This window comes from Chionomys nivalis, chromosome 8 (genome assembly GCF_950005125.1).
Source record: "Chionomys nivalis chromosome 8, mChiNiv1.1, whole genome shotgun sequence".
Classification (NCBI taxonomy): Eukaryota; Metazoa; Chordata; class Mammalia; order Rodentia; family Cricetidae; genus Chionomys; species Chionomys nivalis.
In genome coordinates, this window is record NC_080093.1 from 229,790 (window position 1) to 253,266 (window position 23,477).

At 43.8% G+C, this 23,477-nt stretch overlaps 1 protein-coding gene across 5 annotated transcripts in view; it reads right to left on the reverse strand.

Moving 5' to 3' along the window:
* The window catches only part of Grk5 (G protein-coupled receptor kinase 5), a 270,216-nt gene that overhangs the window by 74,515 nt on the left and 172,224 nt on the right, over positions 1 to 23,477 (reverse strand). For 4 of the 5 annotated variants that reach the window (XM_057777195.1, XM_057777194.1, XM_057777196.1 and 1 more), the window contains 5 exons: positions 9,486 to 9,586; positions 8,236 to 8,328; positions 5,120 to 5,183; positions 4,061 to 4,201; positions 802 to 992 (listed from right to left, as the gene is read on the reverse strand). In XM_057777195.1, coding sequence (XP_057633178.1) covers positions 802 to 992; positions 4,061 to 4,201; positions 5,120 to 5,183; positions 8,236 to 8,328; positions 9,486 to 9,586 — 590 coding nt within the window. Of the gene's footprint in view, positions 1 to 801; positions 993 to 3,783; positions 3,989 to 4,060; positions 4,202 to 5,119; positions 5,184 to 8,235; positions 8,329 to 9,485; positions 9,587 to 23,477 lie in introns of those variants that run through there. The other variant, XM_057777198.1, reaches the window with a different exon arrangement.

A 23,477-nucleotide genomic window follows, 5' to 3' on the forward strand; every position in this document is an offset into this window, starting at 1 on the left:
CCCATGTAAAGTCATGAACTGAGTGTGTGGGTGCCTGGGGTGTCTGTGAGGACTGACAGTATCCCATATGCTGGCAGTGCCCGGGGTAGAGCTCCTATCATCTCCTTACCTTTCAGGAGCTTATCACAGGCTTTTTTTTTTTTTTTAAAACACATGGTGGTGGAAATCAATTTGCTACAAAAACTAGATTACAGTGGGTCCCTTGAGAAATGTAATGCACCTGGCCAATATCAAAACATCAGTCCCTTCTTCTGAACACATAAATAATTCAGTATTTGCTCAAAATGCAGAAGGGAAGACAGAAGAGATGGCTCAGTGGCTGAGAGTACTTAAAACTCTTCAAAAGGATCAGAGTTTGGCTTCCAGCATCTATATCAAGATGGTTCACAATCACCTGTAATCCCAGCTCCAGGGAAGCCACTGCCCCTTCTGGACTCAGCAGGCACTGATACAGACAAACTCACAAACACACATAAATTTAAAAAAATAAAATAAAATAAAAATCTTTTTTAAAAGTACAGGAGAGGCAATGGAGTCTGTCAAAATCCTGTGCACTAGGGGGAGAACATGAAGTGCTGTTCACTGTGAGAAGCATCTTGGTATGGGGCTCTATAGAGTCCAGGCCATTGTGATGTTAAGATGGGGGGTGGTGAAAGTTAGAATAGGCTCAAAGTTGGTTGGGCCGGTCATGTGGCAATGTGATACCCTTAGACAGTGACTCTTCCCATATCTTCCCGTATCTGGGACTGATTCAAGGATCCACTGAGCATCCCTGGGTCATACTCTGGGAGCACCGCTCACCTATAGACAGTGTTCTCACGGTGTAAGTCTTCCAGGCCACAGAGGATCTCAGCTGCATAAAACAAGGCTCGCTCTTCTTCAAAGCCAGGGTTCCCCATGTTGTAGATGTGAAACTTCAGATCACCCCCATTCATGATGGTCAGGACCAGGCACAGAGCATCTTTGGTCTCATAGGCATAGGCCAGGTTGACCTGTGAACACAAGAGCAGCACTATAATAATGTCACAGCAGCTGTCACTGACTAATACTCCCTTCTCTTGGATCATTAACACTAGGAGGAGAGGGGAGTGGAAGGGACAAAGCAGCTCATACCCTGTGCCTAGTTCTCCCCTCGCTGACCCTGCCAGCTTTCCCTCACAGCCAGCAAAGAACTCATGCTCAGACCTTCTGACAAGTGGCTCAAAGTAAAGGGCTTACAGCTTCCAAACTACAAAACATGTACAGACATTAGTTTGTTAAAACCGGATGTTGCCTAGTTGGCTGGTCAGAAAAGCAAAGCATGGTGGTCCTTTATGCTGTAGGAGGGGCAGTAAAACTTTAGAGCAGTAAGGGCCTGGCAAAAAAAATCTTCTATGAAATTTATGTCAACAGATGTGGATCTGGTGGATTCCAGATACCTACGATATTCCCATATCAATGTTGGTGTCTGAGGGCTGTGCTGCCAGTGGAGCCATGCTGATCTGGGTAGCCTATGCTGTCACACAGGCCACGGTGTTGCCTGGGCCCAGGATGCTGCTTATAGCATGTCTGGGTCCATGGCCCAGCAGCAGTAAGGGTCTAAGTTGATGTCCATGGCTCCTGTTACCACCAAGGGCTATGTGGAAGCCCAGGGTCTGGATAGCCACTGAAACCACATTGGTGCCCAAGGGCCTTGCTGCCACTGGGTCCATACTGATCTAGGTGGCCTATGCTGCCACCAGGGCAGTGGTGATGTCTGAGAATGAACTGCTACTGATGGCTATGTCTGGGTCTGTGTTCCTGCTACAGCTGGGGTCTGTGATGATAGCTTATGCTGGAGAGGATGTGGAGTAAGGGGAACACTCATCCATTGTTGGTGGGAATGTAAACTTGTGCAACCACTTTGGGAATCAGTGTGGCAGTTTCTCAGAAAATTGGGAGTCAGCCTACCTCAAGATCCAGCAATACCACTCTTGGGAATATACCCAAGAGATGCCCAACCATACTACAAAAGCATTTGTTCAACTATGTTCATAGCAGCATTATTTGTAATAGCCAGAACCTGGAAACAACCTAGATGCCCCTCAATGGAAGAATGGATAAAGAAAGTGTGGCACATCGACACATTAGAGTAATACTCAGCAGTAAAAAACAATTCTAGCCATAAACAAAGGACATTGAACCTATAGTTCATGATCCTAAGGAAGCTAAGTAATAAGGTGAACCCAAAGAAAAACATATATAGATCCACCTGGAAATTGGAAGCAGACAAGATTGCCTGAAAAAATTTGGGAACAAGGGGGCAAGGGGTAAAAGGAAGAGAAGAAGGGGAAGTGGAGGAGAGAATGGGAAGATTGGGGAGAGCTTGAGGGAAAAGAATAGTTGAGATGGAGAAAGGACAGATATGAGAGAAAGGAAAGAGATATCTTAATTGAGGGAGCCATTTGGGGTTAGCATGAAGCCTGGCTCTAGAAAAAATCCCAGAATCCACAAAGATGACCCCAGCTAAGACCATAAGCAATAGAGGAGAGGGTGCCTGAACTGGCCTTGCTCTGTAATCAAACTGATGATTATCTTAAATATCACCATAGAATCTTCGTCCAACAACAGATGGAAACAGAGGCAGAGACCCACATTGGAGCACTGGACTGAGCTCCCAAGGTACAGTTGAAGAACAGAAGAATGGAGAGTATGAGCAAGGAAGTCAGGACCATGAGGGGTTCACCCACTGAGACAGTGTGCCTGAGCTAATAGGAGCTCACCAACTCCAACTGGACTGGGAATGAACGAGCATGATATCAAACTAGTACCTCTGAATTGTGGTTGACAGTTGGGGCAGACTGAGGGGCCAATGACAATGGCACTGGGATTTGTCTCTACTTCATGTACTGACTTTTTGAGATCCTATCCTCTTTGAATGTATACCTTGCTCAAACTGGATGTAGTGGGGAGGACCTTGGACTTTCCACAGGGCAGAGTACCTTGCCCTCTCTTAAGATTGGAGTGGGGCTCCAAAACCACAGAGAAACCCTGTCTCGAAAAACCAAAAAAAAAAAAAAAAAAGATTGGAGTGGGATGGGGGTGTGTGTGGAGGGAGTAGGAAAGGACTGGGAGGGGAGGAAGTAGGAATTTGGATTGGTATTTTCTAAAGTAATAAAACAAAATAATAATAAAAAAGGAAAAAAGCAAAAACAAACAACAACAACAACAAAAAAAAACAAAGCAGAGATATAGTTTTGTTTTTTAAAGGAATGGCTAAGCTGTTGGTCTAGACAGAGGAGAAAAAAGTCAACTTCAAGGTAAAAACTATCATAGCATAATATGTATAGGACAGTTGTGTTAGCTAAAAAACAATAAAGCCTATATATGAATAAAGTATGCATGGAATGATTACCCATAGAGGGAGTTATTTGTATTTATTGTATATCTTTCTGTGCCATTTGAATTTTACCTCTCACATATTTTAGTTTTTATAATAACATGTGGAAGAAACATTTAGAGCTTACTAAACACCCATATACCTCCATACTCCCCGGCCTCTTCTGCCTCATCCTGAGATGACCAGTTGTGACCAGCGGAGTATGGGTGGAAGCATGGAATACTAGTAGTCAAGCAGGGATAGTGAGAGGTCCCAACAGAGACCCCTCAGCATTCTTTCCTGGCTTTGGTTAGGGTAGTCAGTAAGTGAAGAGGGTGAGTCAATCTGACTGGACTTGATGTGGCTGAAAGATAAGCTTTTGTTGTGTCTAGCTAATTAAAGTTAGGGCTAATTTATTACTTGGGCAGAGTCTTGTCTAGACTGACCTGAAGGCATACAAACAAAACAGCATCTCTCTAGGAAACTCCACCAGGATGGTCTCCACCACAGTAAAACCAGACAACAGCATCCATAGAACCCAGAGATCCTTGTCTGGGTCGATAGTAATCTTGTTTTGTTCACTGAGGAGTTTATAAGGTGGCCTTGGAGAACAGGGATCCCAGAAGTGGGGACTTGCTGCATTGGAGGACCATCATTCCTAGCAAGGGAAGGAAGTCCCAGTCACCACAAGAGTGGGCCTGTGGCTGGGCCCTGAACACTCACCACAAACTGGCTGTTGACTTTCTCAAGAATCTGCTTCTCATTGAGTGCCATGGACTCTCCTTTCCTCTTTTTGATCCTCTTCTTCTCTAAGCGTTTGCAAGCATACATTTTACCTGTGGCCCGAACCTGGCAGGCACAGACCTGCAGTAGAAGCAGACACTAAGGTCATAGGATACTAAAGTGGTTTACCCAACTCCAAGGCCAGGATGTCAGGTCTCTGGAGCTGGAGCTGGTGGGTCCAAAGCCAGCAGGTTTGATCTGTGGTTGCTGGAGTTCAGGACATCTGGCTCTGTACCCAGTGCTGCCTGGACTCTGTCTTCATGAACTAGCTCTAAGACGCCTCCTCCCCTGAGAAGGCTCCTGGCCTTGAAGGTACTGAAATGACCACAGCATAAAGTCAGGTGACTGACTGAGGCTTCAAGTGCTACCCCTGATCCCCACATCAGGTACAAGTGAGTTTTTTCCTGTCAGCTAGAAGAGCTTGTTTTGGGAGTACAGTGAAAGAAGACCTTCACGAACCCTAACTTTACAACTCAGAGAAATGGGAAGAGCATTGAGAGTTTAGCACCAGTTCTTTCTTTACTGGTTGTATGACCTTGCCTAAGTCACCAGTCTTTTCTGAACAGTTTTCCTTGGCTCCAAAATGGAAACAAGGCTGACCTCAAATATTGAGAAGACCACATAGTATTATTAAATCTCTATTTCTGTAACAAGATACACTATTAGTATCACCTGGACCCCTCATTGGCCAAGGCTGTTCAGTGCCCTCATACCTCCTCAAACACAACCCAGGGGACCCATCCTTTCCTTGAAGCCCCCACTTGAGGTTGTGGAAAGAACCTCCACTTCACCTGCCCTCACAGGGTGGCAAAGGCTCTCGTTACTCTCCTTTCTCTCTCACAAATATGTCTGCACCCAGGCCAGACCCCTTGCTACCAGACCTCTCTGCTAGCAGAGGGCCAGAGCAGAACAAGAAGATCCTTCTGAAAGCATTACTTATCTAAAAGGGGTGAGGAAAGGGAGCAGAGACCAGACTTTTTAATAAAGATTTTCACTCACCTCTCCAAAGCCCCCTTTGCCCAGCACTCGGTACTGCCGAAAAGTATTTTTGGTCACTGGTTGCCTGAAAAATATCAAGAGTCTGACATTGATATCCTGAAGGTAAGATTTAAGACCCATAAGAAACAGATAAGGTGGCTGGCAAGGAACAAGCCAAGGACATGCAATGCCTTCCTCTGAGGCTGTACTAGAGACTCAGACCTTTGGCTCCGGATCCTGGGCAGCTAGAGGCTGAGCCACCCTGGCTTGCTCAGAAGGACAGAGAGAAGGTTTGGAAGAATAAGCCCAAAGCGCTTAACCAGGTTGAGTCAGGACTTCTTTCTGGAGGAACTCAGTCCGACCCAGGCAACTAAAGGCTCCCTAGTTGCTACCCTTCCACTGACAACATCCCTTTGCTCTCTCCCAAACTTACAGTCTGTGGCCAGACCCAAAAGGGAACTCTGCTCATATGGTATGTGTGTGTACATATGTGTGTGTGTGTGTGTGTGTGTATGGCAGAGGCCACATAGGAACATACAGATCTCCCCACACCTGTAGAGCTCAGTTTGTCCAGCAGGTGCTCATACTTGCTATTCTGGGCATTCATGAGCGAGTGCTCCTTGCTTAGAGCAAATGTTGCTGGTTATAGGTCTGTTTCAGATACTCTGTGATCATCAGCTCTTAAACTTCCCTTCACAGGGACTGCTTTGCTATATTTCCATCCATCCAGGACACTAGAATACCATGAATGGCCAAAGAAGTGGTGATAAAATACCCATCATTTTCTGTGTTCAGCTTCCCAGTTCCCAAATAGATGACAAATAAAGTCATCTAGCTTTTGCCAAGAACTCCAGGGTGAAAAGCTTGTTTTTATCCCTGTCCTCGTTGGCAAGGACTTATCAATGTAACATGGGAAACCACCTCTTGGAGCACAAGGGCTATTCCCACACACACACACACACACACACACACACACATGCGTGCGCTCCATGTCCTATAAAATTCCTGAGCAGGACGGGCTAGAGGAGACTGAACTGGGTCAAGTACTGGATCCATTTGAGGAGGAGGACTGACGAGGCACCATGTCACAGAAACCCTCAGTACCTGGCTTCCTACTTAGCACTAGGGCATCTCAGGTGTCCAGAGAAGAGCTAGCATCTAGCACAGGGCAAGATGCCTTTCCTACAGCCACTACATAAGGGCAGAAAAGTTTATATTGGCATAACTGTTTACAATGCATGGAGAAAAAACAGTCAGTCACAACTATTGCAGAGGTCCTCTACTATAAAATGATTGTTCTGCAATTTCCTAGGAAATTCTTAACCAAGAATTTTCCCTGGGAGGGAAAAATTCCCCTTAATATTTCAGTAACACAGTTTAAATATGTCATGACTGAGGGGGAAATATTGGAGAGGTGGGGTGTCATCAGTGATGTGGGGCATTCCTAATCTAGGATCCTATCTTATTGGCTCTAAGAACTTAGTACCTTCCAAAGGGCATATTCTTAACTTTGTAGTAATCAAAATGTCCATTTCATGAAGCTAGATAAATAAAAAGAAAGCCAGTGGCCACAGCCAAGAATCAATTAGAATTGGACTGCTGGGTAGAATGAGAACCAAGGGCTTGAAAGACTTTGTATTCAGATTCTGGCCTTCGCCAGTTCTTTGCTGTGTAGCCTAGAGCCAACCCACCAAACTCTCTAGGCCTTCCATCTTCAATAAAATGGATTTAATGAGAAGGAAAATGTATCCATACCAAAGCTTTTCACAAGTTGCTTTTGTAGTAGATGTCATTATTTGTAATAAATAACAGTGATGCTCTGGGGATCTTCAAGCTGACCACACCTATAGCTAGATGTGCCTTGCTTGTGAGTGCTGTCATTGTTTGAATGTAAAACTATATCCCCAAGATTTGTATGTTGAAGGCTTGGATCCCAGTGCTGCCATGAACAAAGGTGAGACCTGGTCAGGTCATTCTCACTGGTCAGGATAGAAAAACAGTGGCTTTAAGCAGGTTGCTTTCATGAAGAGCGTTCTGAAGTATGCATAGAAGACAGGTCTTCTCTGAGGCCTTGAGATGGCTCCTGGCACATAGCCTTTAACTATCTGTGAGGGACTTGGCCCATGAGTGCTGTACATGGACAGTCCATGAGAATAATATGGCTTCCTTCTCTGAGTATGGAGCATACCACTGGGATACCAAGCTTCTATGGAAGGGACTCCTGACCTGAGGGGACAATTCCATTCCCAGTCTATCCAGGAATGCTTTAAGCCAGGTATAAACTCTGCTAGTCATAAAATGAGGCTGGAATATTTCTCCTAGCCCCACAGAATTGACTGGCCTAGTCAGAGACGAGATAAATCATGTCCCTTTCATGACTTTTACTTTCTTGTCAGTCACAGAGAGGCTACATGTGCCCAAGAGAGAGTTACCCATGAGAGAACTTTGAAGAGACTGGGGCAGCAAATAAACTAGACAGATGCCCAATCTCACTTCTAATTAGTGAAGGGAAAAATAACGAGTAAAGATAACCCGCTGCTCAGTAGTGGGAGGAAAACATGAGAACAGTACAGAATAGAAGGAGCAGGGGCTCAGGCACTGGCAGGACCAGAAACTGGAGGTGGCTGTTTTGGAGGGCAACTGAGCAAGCCCCTCACAGATTACCATCAGTGCCTTTTGAGAGTGTACTGCCAAAAGTACACAGAGTTTTATGTTCAAAGCTATTCATCCTTTAGGGAAGGTAGCACAAAAACCTAAGACTGGGGGCTGGGGGTATAGTCAACATATATTTAGCAGGTGCAGGGTTTGATCGTCAGAACGAGAGAGAGAGAGAGAGAGAGAGAGAGAGAGAGAGAGAGAGAGAGAGAGAGAACGAACACAGCATACAATAGAGAAAGACAGAGAACCAAAGAAGCATAAACAAGTTGAGGTGTATGGGGGCACAACCCAGTCAATACTTTCATAAGTCCATAGCATTTCTAGACTACCCAAAACATTAGTGGAAGGAGAGTAGTCAATTTGATTATCACCAGGAGTTTACGGAAGGTATCTTATCTCTGTATGAATTATCATACAGATTAACTCTACCCTACCCCTCACACTCGCACACTTTCACGTGATGAGTGCATGTTACTCACCTTTCTAACCATTTCCATTGCAGAAAACGATCGAAGTACATGCTGTCCAGGTACTCATGGAAGGGGTCTCCCTTCAAGTAATCATGGACAGACCTAGTCCAGAGTGACAAAAAGATGAACCTGTTATAATTTCCACCTTGAAGGAGCTAGACAGAGTCTAGTGGGTTACTGCCTTTAGAATGCAAACAACCCAAGTCTTGCAATGGATGCTCCACACCTGGCCAGAGGCCTGTTTGTTCTTCATATGGTTGCTTAATTGGATTGACCTTGCAAGCATTCACGTTTCAGATCCTGTAGTAAGGCAGGGAGTATGGGGTAGATACGCAATGGGAACATAAAACGGTAAATCACAAACATTAAGTCAACAATCTCAGAGATGAGCTATATTAAATTACAACTCAGGAGGAGTTCTCTGAGGAGACCATGAGCTGAAGTGAGACTAGATGCTGACTTGCTGAGGTAGAGAAGGGGCTATGATTCATAGGTGGAAAAAGACAGAGTGGGATACAGTCCCCAAGAACCCAGGCTTTGGGTTTGGTCTAGAAGAAAAAACACTATCTTTCAAGGAGGAAAAGGATTTGTCTACATAGGTGGGAGTCTGTCCAGACAGATAAGGGTCAGCCCAGGTAGGCACAGGTTTGCCCAAGTAGGCAAGTGTAGACAGAAATTTCTGTTCCACCTGGTCATTCAGTTCCAAAGAAACACACAGAGGTTTATATTAATTTTAAACTGTTTGGCCTATTAGTTCAGGCTTATTATTAATTAGCTCTTACAACTTAAATTAACCCATAATTCTTTTTGGTTTGTTTGTTTGTTTTTTCGAGACAGGGTTTCTCTGTGGTTTTGGAGCCTGTCCTGGAACTAGCTCTTGTAGACCAGGCTGGTCTCGAACTCACAGAGATCCGCCTGCCTCTGCCTCCCAAGTACTGGGATTAAAGGTGTGCACCACCATCGCCCCATAATTCTTGTCTATGTTTAGCCACGTGGCTTGATAACCTTTCCTCAGTGAAGCATTATCATCTTGCTTCCTCTGCATTTGGGTGGTGACTGATTCTCTCCTTTCCTCTATCCAGAATTCTTTTAGTGGTCTCCCTGCCTATACTTTCATCCTGGCCACTGGCCAATCAGTATTTTTAATACAAGTGACAAACCTTTAAAGTGTACAATAGCATTATCCCACAGCAGGCAAGACCTATTCAAATAGGCAGGACTCTCCCAGATGGGAGGACCCTGATGGGTAGAACACTTACTGAGCACAAGCAGAGAAGAGTTCCTTGCAAGGCCTCTGCAGGAGCTTCGCCTCTGTCTGGGAGACCAGGTCCTGGCCAACTTGGGCTATGAAGACTGGGGACTAGAAGAAGGAAAGGATTGTTGTCAGTGAGAAGGGAGGAACAGGGTGGCTGGAACTGCCCCATAGATACAGGGTCAAAGACAAGCCAGATGCCAGGTGATGGTACAAAGATGTAGATACCTGTCCCAACATTTGGATGCCTGCCCTCTGTCTGTGCCCACTACACACACAATTGGCCTACAATGCATGGACAGTGTTTAGTGTGGCAGAGAGGTTTCTAAAATGGACGGCAGTGAATGAGCCCAGACGTAGTGTGAGATTTCCCGCTATGTGACTTCATGGAGGGCTCTTTGCATCTCAAAGTCTTGTTTCCCCAGCTTCACCCATTCCCTCTCTGCCATTCACCCTTGCCAACCACCTCCCAGGACTTGACACACCAGCTGAACTTCAAGTGGAATTTTAGTAAATTACAGGGAAATTTTTAGAAAACTACAACAAGTGGACTCCAAAAAAATGCAATGTGAATTATGAATGGTTTGATTTTTTCCCAGCTACAGAGATGTAGCTATAGGGCTGGGACACAAGCTAAGGTCCATCAGGCAGTGCCTACAGGAAGCTGATCCTGGGGGTGGTGGGGTAGGGAGGTAGCATCTAGTACATCCCTACTGAATAAAGGAAGTGGTTGACTTTCTGTTCCTCATGTTTTCAAATGCTGAAATCTATTTCTTCTTTCCCAGACCTGCCCTCTGTGTGGGCTCATCCCCCTTAGGGACTCCCTCCTCAGCTGCCTGGAGAGGCCCCAGCCCTGGTGGAGGTGGCCTGTGGTGTGGCTGTAAAGGCATTTTCACCAAGAGCACATTTTCCACCATGAGCTGTCTTAGGTGGTAGCAGTTCCCTCTGCCTTCTGTGAACTCTGCCTGATCTATTCCTGTCCTCTTCCCATTCTCTGCCCTAAGAACCTAAGACTGTATCCCAAAAAGATGTTTACTCTCCTACTGGAGTCAGGGGCCTGACCTTAGCCATCCTGTGGCTCCATCTCTTTCTCTGGAAAGGAGGTACTCCAGAGATGATAAAGGCTTCTTTGAACTTTGAGAATTCAAGAATTTTTCAAAGTTTCCCCCTAAGAAGAAGATAAATTTAGTTGGGGGATTCTGACAGTTTAGTCTCTTCAGAGCCAGTAACAGCAGGCAATGAAATTACATGTTAGTAGCTGTAGGCAAATCTTACTCAGGAGAAAGAGGGCTGGCTGTGCCACCTGGGTTGGGAAGGTGGGTGCTATGCCTGGCAGATGGCTGCTCACTGCATAAATGTCAATCACAGAATTCCTTGGATCAGGGTCTGAGCTTGATTCTAGTGTGAGAGACGCTGGATGTGGGAGTTGTGGGGAAGAAGGAAGCCATTCTTTAGCTTCACAGAGGAGGGGCCCAAGTTGACAAACTGTCTGTACGAGGCATCAGAGTCTATCTGTTTTTCACCTACACAAGACCCAGCTTATTCCTTACCATCCCAAGTGGCAACTGGCATGGGGAGGGTAGGAGAGAAAAAGTTAAAGCCAGTGTGGTATTGACCTCAAGTGTTTTTCTCCATACAAATGACATGCCATAAGGTGACAGACACCCTACCAGAAAAGTCCCAATGTCCCTTGGTTACATATGGTGGTTACACAAAATGAACTAAAACCAGAACTTGATGGCCTTCACATTTTCTTAGCCCCCGACCTTTCTTTACTAACAAATGAAAGTTACTTACAGATCTAATATTGGAAAGCAATAAAAAAAAGTCTATAACAATGTTTTACATACACTAACACCCAACCTTGCTCAATAATGAATGGAACACCTGACACACATTACTATTTAATATACACTGTGGCTCTATGAGATAGGGACTACTATGTCATCACCTTGCAGAAGATGAAAGTTCAGAAAGGTTAAGTAATTTTTCCAAGATAACACAGTCAAGAAGGGGTAGAGAAGAAATTTGAACCCAGACTAGATTACTTTTAGTTGAGATCTGACTGGAAATAATGGTCATCTGGTCCCCTCCTCTATCTGCTAGTGTAGAGAGCAAGACACTGTAAGATCTGCCAGCAGCCTGTACATTCACAGGAAGAAAAGACCAAAATGGGCTGGACTCATCTCAAAAGACTTTTGGGAAGATGAAGTCAGAGACAAAACAGAACCTAGTCTGAAGCCTCTTCACCCCTCTTCAACCTTTACTTGTAGGTGAGAGTAACCAACAGGGTTCTTTTCTCAGGGACAGCAGAACTGCCATGAGTCTAAAGGTAACCCATTTATGCACATAACATCAGGCAATTCTCTTACTTGGAATTGGCTGTCCACAGGCAAAGAGCCCTGGCAGAATAGCCACAGAATAGACAGATAATAATGTTTTGTTTTAATAACTATGGGTTTAAATTCACCTTCTGGTTCAACTAAAAGAAATTAAGTGATTCAAACCAAATCCTCTTTCCAGTAATTCCAAGAAAAGAGAGATCTAGACTGGAAGCCTGAGTCTGCCAGAAGAGTTAGACAGAAGACACCAGGTCAGGGCGCAACTCTCCTGGGAACCCTCCTGCTATGTTCTTCACTGCCTTTTTTGCCTTGTTCATCACTCTCTCAGAGGCTTCCTCTTCTTGTTCTTGGGGATCCTAGCAGTTCTTGAAGTCTAAGTTTACCAGAACACACCTCTCCATGCAGAAAGAAAGAAAGAAAAAAATTCATGTAAGAGTTTTCCTAGGCACTGTCACACATTTAAAAAAAAAAAAAAAATCCTCCACGCCATTCTGAAGCACAGCAGGCCCCTGACAGGGGGTAGCCTTGTCCCTTTGTTTCTGTCTAGGCCTCTTTTCTCCCTTTTGTCCTTTGAATATCACCTCCCTGGGATATCTACTCTGCGACTCTAAGCTTCAACATGCCAACTAGGTACACAACCACTGAAGAGCTCCTGTGACACTGGTGGCCAGTCATGCATGATGCAGGCACTACAGGCCTTGGAATGTGTAAAAGAGATGGTTGAGGTAGTGATCTGGTTCAATGAAAGAGTTGGGGGATCCTGAAGCTGTATAGGTAATGAAATGGATACAGAGTAAGTATAAGCTTGGTTGGGGTGGCTTGGTGTCTTGTATGTGAAAAGTTGCAATCTTTCTCCTGGGAACAGCGCTGTACAACGCTTGGTCCTCCAGAGTCCTGCAGTGTAACAGAGTCTTCAGTGCTGAACTCATTAAAAAAAAAAAAAAAAAAAAAAAAAAGCCTAGGAATTTGGGGGACGGAGGTATAAGGCCAGAAATCAAACCACAAAGCATGTGTACATCACCCCAACACACAAGGCCTCTGCTGATGCTTACAAGCTCACTGTTGGAGATATGGAGTCAAACCCAGATCAGACTTTGCCAATTCAGCCATCAATTAAGCAGTTGGTCCACAAGATGGCACTATTGAGCCCCTTCAGTACGGCTTCCCAATGAGAAGGAGAAGGCCAGGGCACACCACAGGGCCAGTTTTCTGTCCTCAAGTGTGGGGAGGTCAGAGGGGAACAGTTGAAACAGTCAGCCTAGATGACTTTCACCCAGTAGTATAACCTTTACTACAACAGTGAAACGGAAGAATAATTGATCAATTCGGGAAGGAAAACTTGAGTACTTTAAGATAAGAGCTGGACCTCAAGGGAGACAGGATGTAGGGGATGAAGAGGGAGTTTTTGCTGAAGGCCCGAAGTTACATAGTAAGACCAGTCTAGAAAATGTAGACTTATAAAAAGAATAGTGGGTAGGTGGAGACCGCAGAGTCATGAGCCTGTAGAGGACATCTTTAAAGTGGAGACTGATGACCTCAATGGTGTCAACTATTCCTAGAGACCCTGTGTAACAGAAAGAAGGAAAAGATTGCATTTTTCACACCAGAAAAAGCCCAAATATCTTGGGATCTCATAACCAAAGCTTTGTCTCTGCATCAAAGTATCTTATTTCAAGAAGTTGAAGTGAAAAGTGGATCAGTTACACAAGCAGGTTTACTTGGATCTTCAGGCTCCTCCACCCACATATCTCCTCAGTGGTCATCGACAGTCCTCTGCATCCCCTTTGAGCCATCTTGGAAACATACACCCTACACATGGGGTGAGATATTTAGAAAGAACCCTTGAAGGAGGATCCTTTGGTGATCACTTTTCGACCCATCATGACATAGATAGGAAAACTGAGAGAAAAGGCCCCTAGTGTTCTGATGCTGCTTATTGTAGAGATAAGGAGCATCTGAGTCAGTTGTGGACTTGAACCTTATAAGTTCTGGTCCAGGTCCATGGGGAAGACACAGCTTTGACCTCATCAGCTCCACTCAAAACCAGGTTGTCTGCATTTTACATTCCTAGTCATCTTGGATCCTAAAATCTCTCCATCTCCACATCATCACTCTGCTTTCCAGAAGTCTCTCCCAGGAGTTGCCTCATAAATTCTTCTAATCACTTCTCTATTGGTTTGACATCATAGTACTCAAAGCAGTTTTACCACATAACACAATTCCTATGATCCTTACTGCCTTCAGGATCAAGTCATGAACTTCTTAGAGCTGTCTCCCTCAAATACCCTTCCAGACCTGCTTCCCCTTTCTGGCCTCTCTCCCAATGCTCTGGACATGTCCTTAGTAAACTTTGGAATTCCAGCCACTGGGCCCTTGCTTGCTCCCATGGACAGAACCCTTCCTCACCCATCATGGTACCCATGACCCAAGAGATGCTTCAGGACCCACAGCCAAAAGAATCCTCTTAGCAACTAGGGACTTCTACCTTACCTCACCTCCCAATGGTAAGAGCCATGATCGTTGTCCTCATGGCAGTTGCATGATAAACACCTCCTTACCACAAGCCAGGTATGGGGCTGTCCAGTGTGGTCTTGTCTAACCTCTCAAGGCAAGTTCTGTTATTGACATCTCTAGTTTACAGATACAGAAACAGCTCAGAAGTTAAGCGATTTGCCTAAGGTCACACAACTGAGGTTTAAAAACTAAGATTCAAACCTTGGCAACTTGACCAGAGAGCCCCATCTCTAAACAGCGGCAGGAGGTGAAGGACACCAAGCTCCTTCCTAAGTAGCATGTAAAACCGTGACTATGATCTCAAAGAGCAAACCATGGATGTTAGAAAAGGAAACAGCATATTATTCATATTTTGATCAATTTTGCTTATATGGTCCTGTCACATGTAGTGCATACATGTGTAGGTGAACAGACATGCATGCATGCATGCACACAAGCTAATGTCCAACATATGTTTTGCTTCAACATACAAAAACATCCCCCTGAGGAATTTAATGCTCATTAGAAGTGGTTCTGCCAGTGGACAAAAGGTCAACTGGGGAGACTGTCTGCTCTATCTCCAGACGCAAGTACTTAGGTCTTAATGATGTGTATATTTTCATATGTGGGCAGCTGACATTCTGTATGTAAACTATTTGCAATCTCCAACTTGCTCAGGAAAAGCGAAACAGCAGAAAGGCAAGATTCTAGAACAAAGGGGTCCTTAGGGATTCCCCTCTTTCTAAAGAAGAGGTTTGGCTTGTCCTGTTGGACATGGGTGAAGGCAGATGTTCTGAGGATCCTCGTTTTTCCTCAGGGAGGGGAATAAGGAATGAACACTCCTACAAATATACCCTGAATGCCCCTTTACATGAGGGGATTTGTATCAGCTACAGGAAGCCTGGCGATAGGAGTAGGGAAGGAATGGCAATCAGACACCCAGCAGGATCCAGGATCGAAGGCAGTGGCTATAGGAACCAGGGGGAAGGGCTGGCTTGACAGTCGCTGGTGCTGAGCAGAGGCCACAATGTCCTAGACCCTCCCTGTGAGTTTCCTATCCATTTATACTTCTGCTTCTCTTGGAAAGTATGATGTAAAGTGTAATTCATGGCTCCAGGGACATAGGCATATATGCTGAGACTTAGCGAGCTGGGGGAAAGTAGGTTGGTTATTTCACTCCAGTTTCCCAAAATGGAGTATTTCATAAGAGACTAAATATTCAGGAAATGGACTTGACCCTTGATTCAGGTCTACCTAAATTTCAAACCTGAAATCTCTCAACTCTACTTGCTGAAACAAATGGATGAGGTTCATAACACAGAAGGTGCATAATATGCTTGTTAAATAAAGGTATGTACACATATGTGTTTAGGCTATGAGTTATCCAATGGTACAGTGTTGCTTGTTACCTGCAAGGTCCTAGGTTCCAAGTATGACACCACAGTTTTTGAAAAAAAGAATCCTTCTTCAGACACCAGAAGTTAGCTTCGTGGAGTCATCTGGTCTATCTTTGCTTTGGTGACAAGCTGGGGACAATTTTCTTAGAACTAAATAGAAAGTCAGGGGGAAATTCAGACAGATACTTGTGGGTGAAGGCCAGAAAAGACACAGTTGCTTTTGGGAGACATTTCTTGGGTTCAGGTGCTCTCCAGCCCAGTCAAGGTAGTACCATATCTACTATGGGTTCATCTGATCATACAAGGAGTCCCTTTCCAAAGCTTTTTAATAATTTCCCCTTTGAGCAACTGGAAGATACCACCCTGTCATTTGCTAGTACAGGAGACCTGGGTGAAGAAAGCAGACAGTGGCAGAAGCATATAATGGGGACCAGTTACAAGCCTAGACTCCTGGCTCAAAACTGCACATGCTATCAAACCACAATCAGAAGACAGGGGGAAGGTTGGTAGACTGCAGCCCATGGAGAGCATATCCTTGCTTAGGGCTGATGTAAGGCCTGGCTGACAGAAGAAAGTATGCCACTCTTTTACCTTTTATTAAAACCTCGGGGTCCTATATTAGAGCTGCTGCCACCTGTCCATCTGGGACAGTTCCTCTCTGTCTTTGGTCAGGCAGGAGATACAATCCACAAACCCCAAACCCCAAACAAGAAGAGATCAAAAGAGAGTAAAACGTTTTGCTTTCTAGGTCACTGGGGAGAAATAAATCAGTACGACTCACAAGCAAAATACCCTCCACACTGGGTCTAAGGTTGATATCCAGTAGTTCATAGCAGGAATATCTCTCTTCTCACTCAGGATCCCCAAGGTCAACCCTGCAGGTCAGCTGCCAAGACCTGAGCAACACGATGGTGTCTCAGTAGCTATCAATCACTCAGAGGAAGTCTAGAAAGGTAACTTTCCTTCATCATGCTTCTGAAGTGCTAAGGGAAGAACTTTATTGCTTGCCAAAGAGGAGTCTCCAAACAGGAACAGAAGCAACTGCAGTGATGTGGGATCCCCTCTGTATGCTATGAATACCATTGGTTAATAAAGAAATTGTCTTGAGCCATGATAGGGTAAAATAGAGCTAGGTGAGGAAAACTAAACTGAATGCTGGGAGAAAGGCAGAATCAGAGAGAAGTCATGGAGCAGCTGCCAGAGACATGCCAGAACTTTGCCAGTAAGCCACAGCCATGTGGCAATATACAGATCAATACAAATGGGTTAAATTAAGATGTAAGAGCTAGCTAAAAATATGCTTAAGCTATTGGCCAAGCAGTGATTCAAATGACATGGTTTCTGAGTGATTATTTTGAGTCTGGGGCTGGGAACAAACAAGCAGCCTCTCCAACAACAAATTGGTGTACTAATGTAGTTGACTAAAATCCACTTAAAACCTGAAAGACTTTGGGAAGGAATTCTAGGCAAACGAAAAAACAGAGTTAAGCATGGCTTAACACCATGCCTCCTTTAAGAGAGGTTTTCCTGATTCAGCAGTAGTAGAAAAGAAAAGCCACACGATTTTAAAATGGTGGTTTTCTGGGCCATGCTGCCAGTGCAAACTCTGGCTTTTTCAGGAGGCTAAGCATTTAAATGGGGTTTGTGGGCAGCATGCTGCTAGTTACTTAGTGGCAGCATAGGCCAACATAGGCCAGCATAGGTTATCAGAGTTGAGGTGGTAAGGATGGCTCCCACCCGGCAATCTCAGGCACTAACGGACTTCCGCCATGTTGTATTGGGCGGAGCAAGCAGGCAGGGCCATATTAACCCTAGCAATGATGCCACTTAGGTTTTTAAGAAGTGCTTAGCTTTAAAATATATATATATATATATATATATATATATATTAGGTATACAATATTCTGTCTGTGTGTATGCCTGCAGGCCAGAAGAGGGCACCAGACCCCATTACAGATGGTTGTGAGCCACCATGTGGTTGCTGGGAATTGAACTCAGGAAGTCTAGGAAGAGAGGCAATGCTCTTAACCTCTGAGCCATCTCTCCAGCCCCAGCACTTAGCTTTTTAAGAAGTCATCCTGGTCATAAAAGGATTACAGGTATACAATAAGGAAGATTCAGAAATCAAAGACCTCTAAATGAGACACAGTGTGTTTAAAAATGTACATAGGTTTAGGAGAAAAAAGATAAAGAGTATAGGGAGTCATAAAAGGAAGTAAATGGTTAAGAAAAAATATAAAACAAAGTCTTTAAAGAGACAGAGTACAGACAGTTATAGATTAAAGAAGTAAAGATAGTAAAATAAATATTAAAAAGTAATAGAGTAAAAAAATAATAAGCCACGTAAAGATGAAAAATACATAGAGAGTCTGGATTATGAATATTATCGTGTTTTCTTTGATTTTTTTTTTGACTGTGAATGAGCTAAGTAACCAACAAATATACTTTAAAGGTATCTTGTCTTTAAAATTTGGGTCTAAGGATATGTTGCTTTAGAAAACAGGTTCTGCTTTTGTTTCAACAGAAGATGAGAACCTGTGGATCAATTCTAGATTAATGTGGTTTAATGGACCAAGACCCCCTGAAAGTCGCTGTTAACACCCCCCAAAAATTACTTTGCCCAACAAAAAGCAGGAAGCACTTTGGAGAGAATGATATCCAAATTCCCAAATATTATTTTGTAGTGGGAGCTGCGGGCTGTGTTCCTGCCACCCCAGCTCCTGGTCGCCTGGCTAGCTTATACCCCAAATTAACAACACACAAACTGTATTCATTTAAACGCTGCTTGGCCCATTAGCTCTAGCCCTTACTGGCTAATTCTCATATCCCGATCAACCCATCTCTAATAATCTGTGTAGCGCCAGTCTTACCAGGAAAGATTCAGCCTGTCTGACCTGGTGGCTTGCTTCATCGCGTCTGCCCTGGAGAAGAGCAGCATCGCATCTGGCCCGGAGAGGAGAGGAAATGGCATCTGAGTTCACTTCCTCTTCCTCCCCACATTCTGTTCTGTTTATTCAACCCACCTATGTTCTAACTTATGAGGGCCAAGCAGTTTATTTTTTAACCAATGACCTTCCTCCATCATTATTTATAAATGTTTGTTTACATTTAAAGAGGGTTATGATATAGAGATTTGCACTGGTATGAATCTTGGTTTATTGATACAAATTTTAGATCAATTTTATTAAACGTATATTTCTGATCTTGATTAAGGTATTGTGTTTGTGAAGCTCATTTTATTTTTTTTATTTATTTATTTATTTATTTTTTGGTTTTTCGAGACAGGGTTTCTCTGTAGTTTTGGAGCTTGTCCTGGAACTAGTTCTTGTAGACCAGGCTGGTCTCGAACTCACAGAGATCCACCTGCCTCTGCCTCCCGAGTGCTGGGATTAAAGGCGTGCGCCACCACCGCCCGGCTGTGAAGCTCATTTTAAAATGTAATTTATAATTAATAAATATAGGTTAATAGATAGTCATCCATGATAGTCAAGCTTGTAGTCATTTTAGTAGTCATTTTAGTTAGGTTTTCTAGATGTATAGAGATGTATTTCAGATGGATAAGTATTCTTCAAACCTTTCAAAGACTACAGAATATGGCATTTAAAATGTTTAAGAACTTAGGATTTTCATAACAATGAGACACATCTGCTCCTGACAGCACCAATTACTTCAATAAAACGATGGACATTGAAGAAGCTCCTCATAGAGTTTGTTAGCCATTTGGGCAAGAAACTGATCTTTCCTGGACTGCTTGATGGTATGCTGTGTGAACTGGACATGCAGGACCCACGGAGAAATGACTGTTAAACTTGCCTAAAGGTGGGATCATTCTTCAGGGTTCCTGGCAGACATTCTGCAGGACACAGAAGAAAGTGACTGACAAACTGCAAATATAGGTGGAACTGTCTTAGAAATTTCCTTTGTGGAAAAGTCTGCTGGATACTATTAGCCTGTAGGCTGAAGATGGATGCCCTAATGGTATAGAAGAAATCTGGGTGACTGTCCAGACAGCAAGAAGACTCTGTAAATTCTGGAGTTTTGGAAGTTACTTACAATGCACTTTCTGTTTACTTAGGTAATATTATCTCCTTCTGGAGTCTTTGATGGAATTGAGGAATTTATAGTTATAGTTATAGTATTCCCTAGTTATGATAAAAGATAAAGAAGATATAAATATTGTTGCTTGATAATGATTCTTGCTTGATACCTGTTTTGTTATATGTAATTTTACTATGTTACAGTTAAAATCTTCCTTTTTATTTAAATAGAAAAGGGGAGGTGATGTGGGATTCCCCTCTGTATGCTGTGAATACCATTGGTTAATAAAGAAACTGCTTTGAGCCTATAGCAGAGTATGGAAGAACAGAGCTAGGCAGGGAAAACTAAACTGAATGTTGGGAGAAAGAAGGTGGAGTAAGAGAGAAGTCATGTAGCCCTGCTGGAGAGAGATGCTGGAACTTTACACAGTAAGTCATAGCCTCGTGACAATACACAGATTACTAGAAATGGGTTAAATTACGATGTAAGAGTTAGCCAATAGGAAGCTAGAGGCAATGGGCCAAGCAGTGATTTAATTAATACAGTTTTTGTGTGGTTATTTTGTGGCTGAGCAGTTGGGAACGAACTAGCGGCCTCCATGCAACACCTGCAGTAAGATTTAAGCTTGGAGCTCTCTATTTCTTGCCCTAGGAAGCTATAGAATATTTCTGAGGAGGATGAAAAATCAGTTTCCGTGGACAGGATTTCTATAAAAACACTTCTAGTAAACAGAAATGGCTCCAGGAATTTGGTGATTTCTTGTTTTGTTTTCAGTATCTACTTTTGTACATGGTGTGCTCTTTTTTAAAAAGATAGATTTATTAAGACAGGGTTTCTCTGTAAAATCTTAAATTTCCTGGAACTTGCTCTGTAGACCAGGCTGGCTTCAAACTCACAGAGATCTACCTGCCTCTGGGATTAAACGCATGCGTTACCACTGCCCAGTTAAAATTTATTTTTATTTTATGAGTGTTTTACCTACAGTATGTATGTGCACTGTGTGCATGTCTGGTACCTGTGGAGCAGAGGAGAGTGTCAGATGCCCTGGAACTACAGTTAGACATAATGGTTTTAAGCTGTCGTGTAGGTATTGGGAACCCAACCCAAGCCCTCTGCAAGGGTAACAAGTGTTCTTATACACTAAAGTATCTTTGTATCCCCCATATGGTGCTCATTTCCTTTCTTCTTTCCTCCCTCCCTCCCTCCCTCCCTCCCCCCCCCCTTCCTCCCTCCATCCCTTTCTCCCTCTTTCTGTCCCTCCCCTCTGAGGCAGAATTTACTTAAGACTTATTTTATTTTTATGTGTATGAATATTTAACCTGGTTGTATATATGTGTATAATGTATATGTCTGGTGCTCTCAATATGAGAGAATCCAGATTCCCTGGAACTAGAGTTAAGATGGTATGAGCTACCACGTGGGTGCTGAGAATCAAACTCAGGTCCTAAGTAAGAGCAGCAAATACTCATAACAGTTTAGTCATCTCTCTTGCTCCATGAGGCAGGATCTTGCTTATACTTCAGGCTGACCTCAATCTAATGGTGCTTCTACTGCCTCAGCCTCCAAAGTGCTAAAGTGTGTACCGCCACGCCCAACTGCTATTTATCTTTTTAAATGAGGATATTTCCCACATCCTTTAAGCTTCAGTCCCCATAAAACCAGAACCTTCCCTTGCCTCCACTATAGAGTGTCCATGCCCAGTCTTACCGGCACTTCTCCAGAGATCTGTCCAGAGCCTAGTTCAGGCCTCAGCAGTCCCCAAGCTTCTAGGAAGATATGCCCAACCTGCCATCTTTCTACTTCATGAAGATCTCAAAGACCCAGAGTCTGAGCTCTATGTGGTTGGGTGTTTGAGCAACCGAAAGGTAACACCTTGCTACTTTTTGTCTGAAAAAGGGCTACATTTTTCTCCAGTGAAGAATTTTTTGTTTGTTGATTTTTTTTTTTAAAGACAGAGTTTCTCTGTGTAGCCCTGGTTGTCCTGGAACTCTCTTTGTAGACCAAGCTGGCCTCAACGAAAACCTGCCTGTCTCTGTGAAGGAATTAAAGGCATGTGCAACACATGTGTGGCAACTCCAATGAAGATTTTAATCTATGGGAGGTGATGATGAATGAGGGGAAGCAATCTTCTAATTTTAAAAAAATTCAACCAGAACTCCCCACCCCCATCAGATGTCATACTTATGCCCAAGACCCACAGGTGGGGGTGTTACATAGGAAACACTCTGACTCTGGTTTGGAAATAACAATATTCTATATGAAGTCCACAATTCCACCACAATGCAGGTGCATGACTCTCTAGGTGGTGACCTCTTGAACGTTATGGATGGTGGCCTTGCGGACAGATGAGAATTCTGATAGGTAAGCAGAGGTAGAGAACACAGTGTGATCAGTCAGATGATTCTCTAGCTGGGGTCTGAGTCAAGTCTATCATCAGCCACAGACTCCCTGAGTGTCCATCCTGTGTCCACATCACAGGATTCAGCCCAAGAACTTAAAGGTCAACTCAGTTCCCCAGCAACAATAGTTACAGACCAATGAAGACTGTGGGTGGCTAACTGTGGCAGCCTCTTTGTCTTCAGGGAGAGCTAGAGACGGTCTCATCAACACAGGTGGTTCTACAGCTGAGGCACGGCACAACCATGCCTAGAGATGAAGTGGTTGAGTAGGCAGTAAAGAGTTCCCTTCGTTTTACCATTTCTAGTGTCTGTGCTCTGGGAAGGGTTCAAAGAAAAATGAAGTTCTGGAAGAATTAATTTGCTCCTTAGGACAAAACTGATGTATTTCTGTACAACATTCAGAGAATAGGATAACCTATAAGAATCCTAACTGAGAGTAGGTGAAAGAACGAGGAACAAGCCCTACTGACTAGGCCACTGGGACCTATGTTGTTCCTTTGGATAACAAAGAAGAACACAGAACCCCTGGGAAATAGACATGGCTCTCAGGAAAACACTCACTGGGTTCAACAGATCTAGACACACATTTTCTTGGCTTTTCAAGTATCTTCACAGAAATCAGAATGAAAAATTCTTGAGCAATGGGAAGAGAGACAGAGAACATTTTAACCAGGGGCTCTGGGATATGGATAGCACTAATGAGAAGGAAAGGAAACCACACTGACTCTGACCCAGACCTTGACCCTTTACGTCAGAGGCAAAAGAGGATAATTAACAAAATGCAGTGTGCCCAGACATGGAATGAGAGGCCAGCTGAGCTCTGTCAATTTGATAATACCCAGTTGTGACCTGTGAAGCCAAGTGTGCAACCAGAGATGTTTACACAGGCTTTGCACATGGGGCTTGCAACCCCAGAGAAGTTGCTGGAGCAGAAGGAGTTTTCCTTGTGGTTTGTATTCAGTCAGTTTTGTTCTACGTGAGCCAATGCCACCTCATGAAGGTTCTTCGCAATTGGCAGTCTGGTCCCAAGGGGCTGAAGTGTAGAATGTCCATGTCCCTTCAGGAGAGTTCCTTAGGCTTTATGTGTGAGAGGTGAGGACACAGCCAGCTGATTTTCTGTCTTCTAGAATATTCACTGTCCTCCCATTCCATAGCTTCCAATCCAGTCTCCATCTGAAAGTGGGCTAGTTTTTTCTAGTAAAATTTTAATCTATGGATGTTAAGATGAAGGAGGGACAGTAATCCCTATGTCTATTAATGTCATGTCTGTGTTCAAGGCCTGCAGATGCGGGTGCGAAGGTGAGACATACAGGGAGTCAGCCAAGCACAG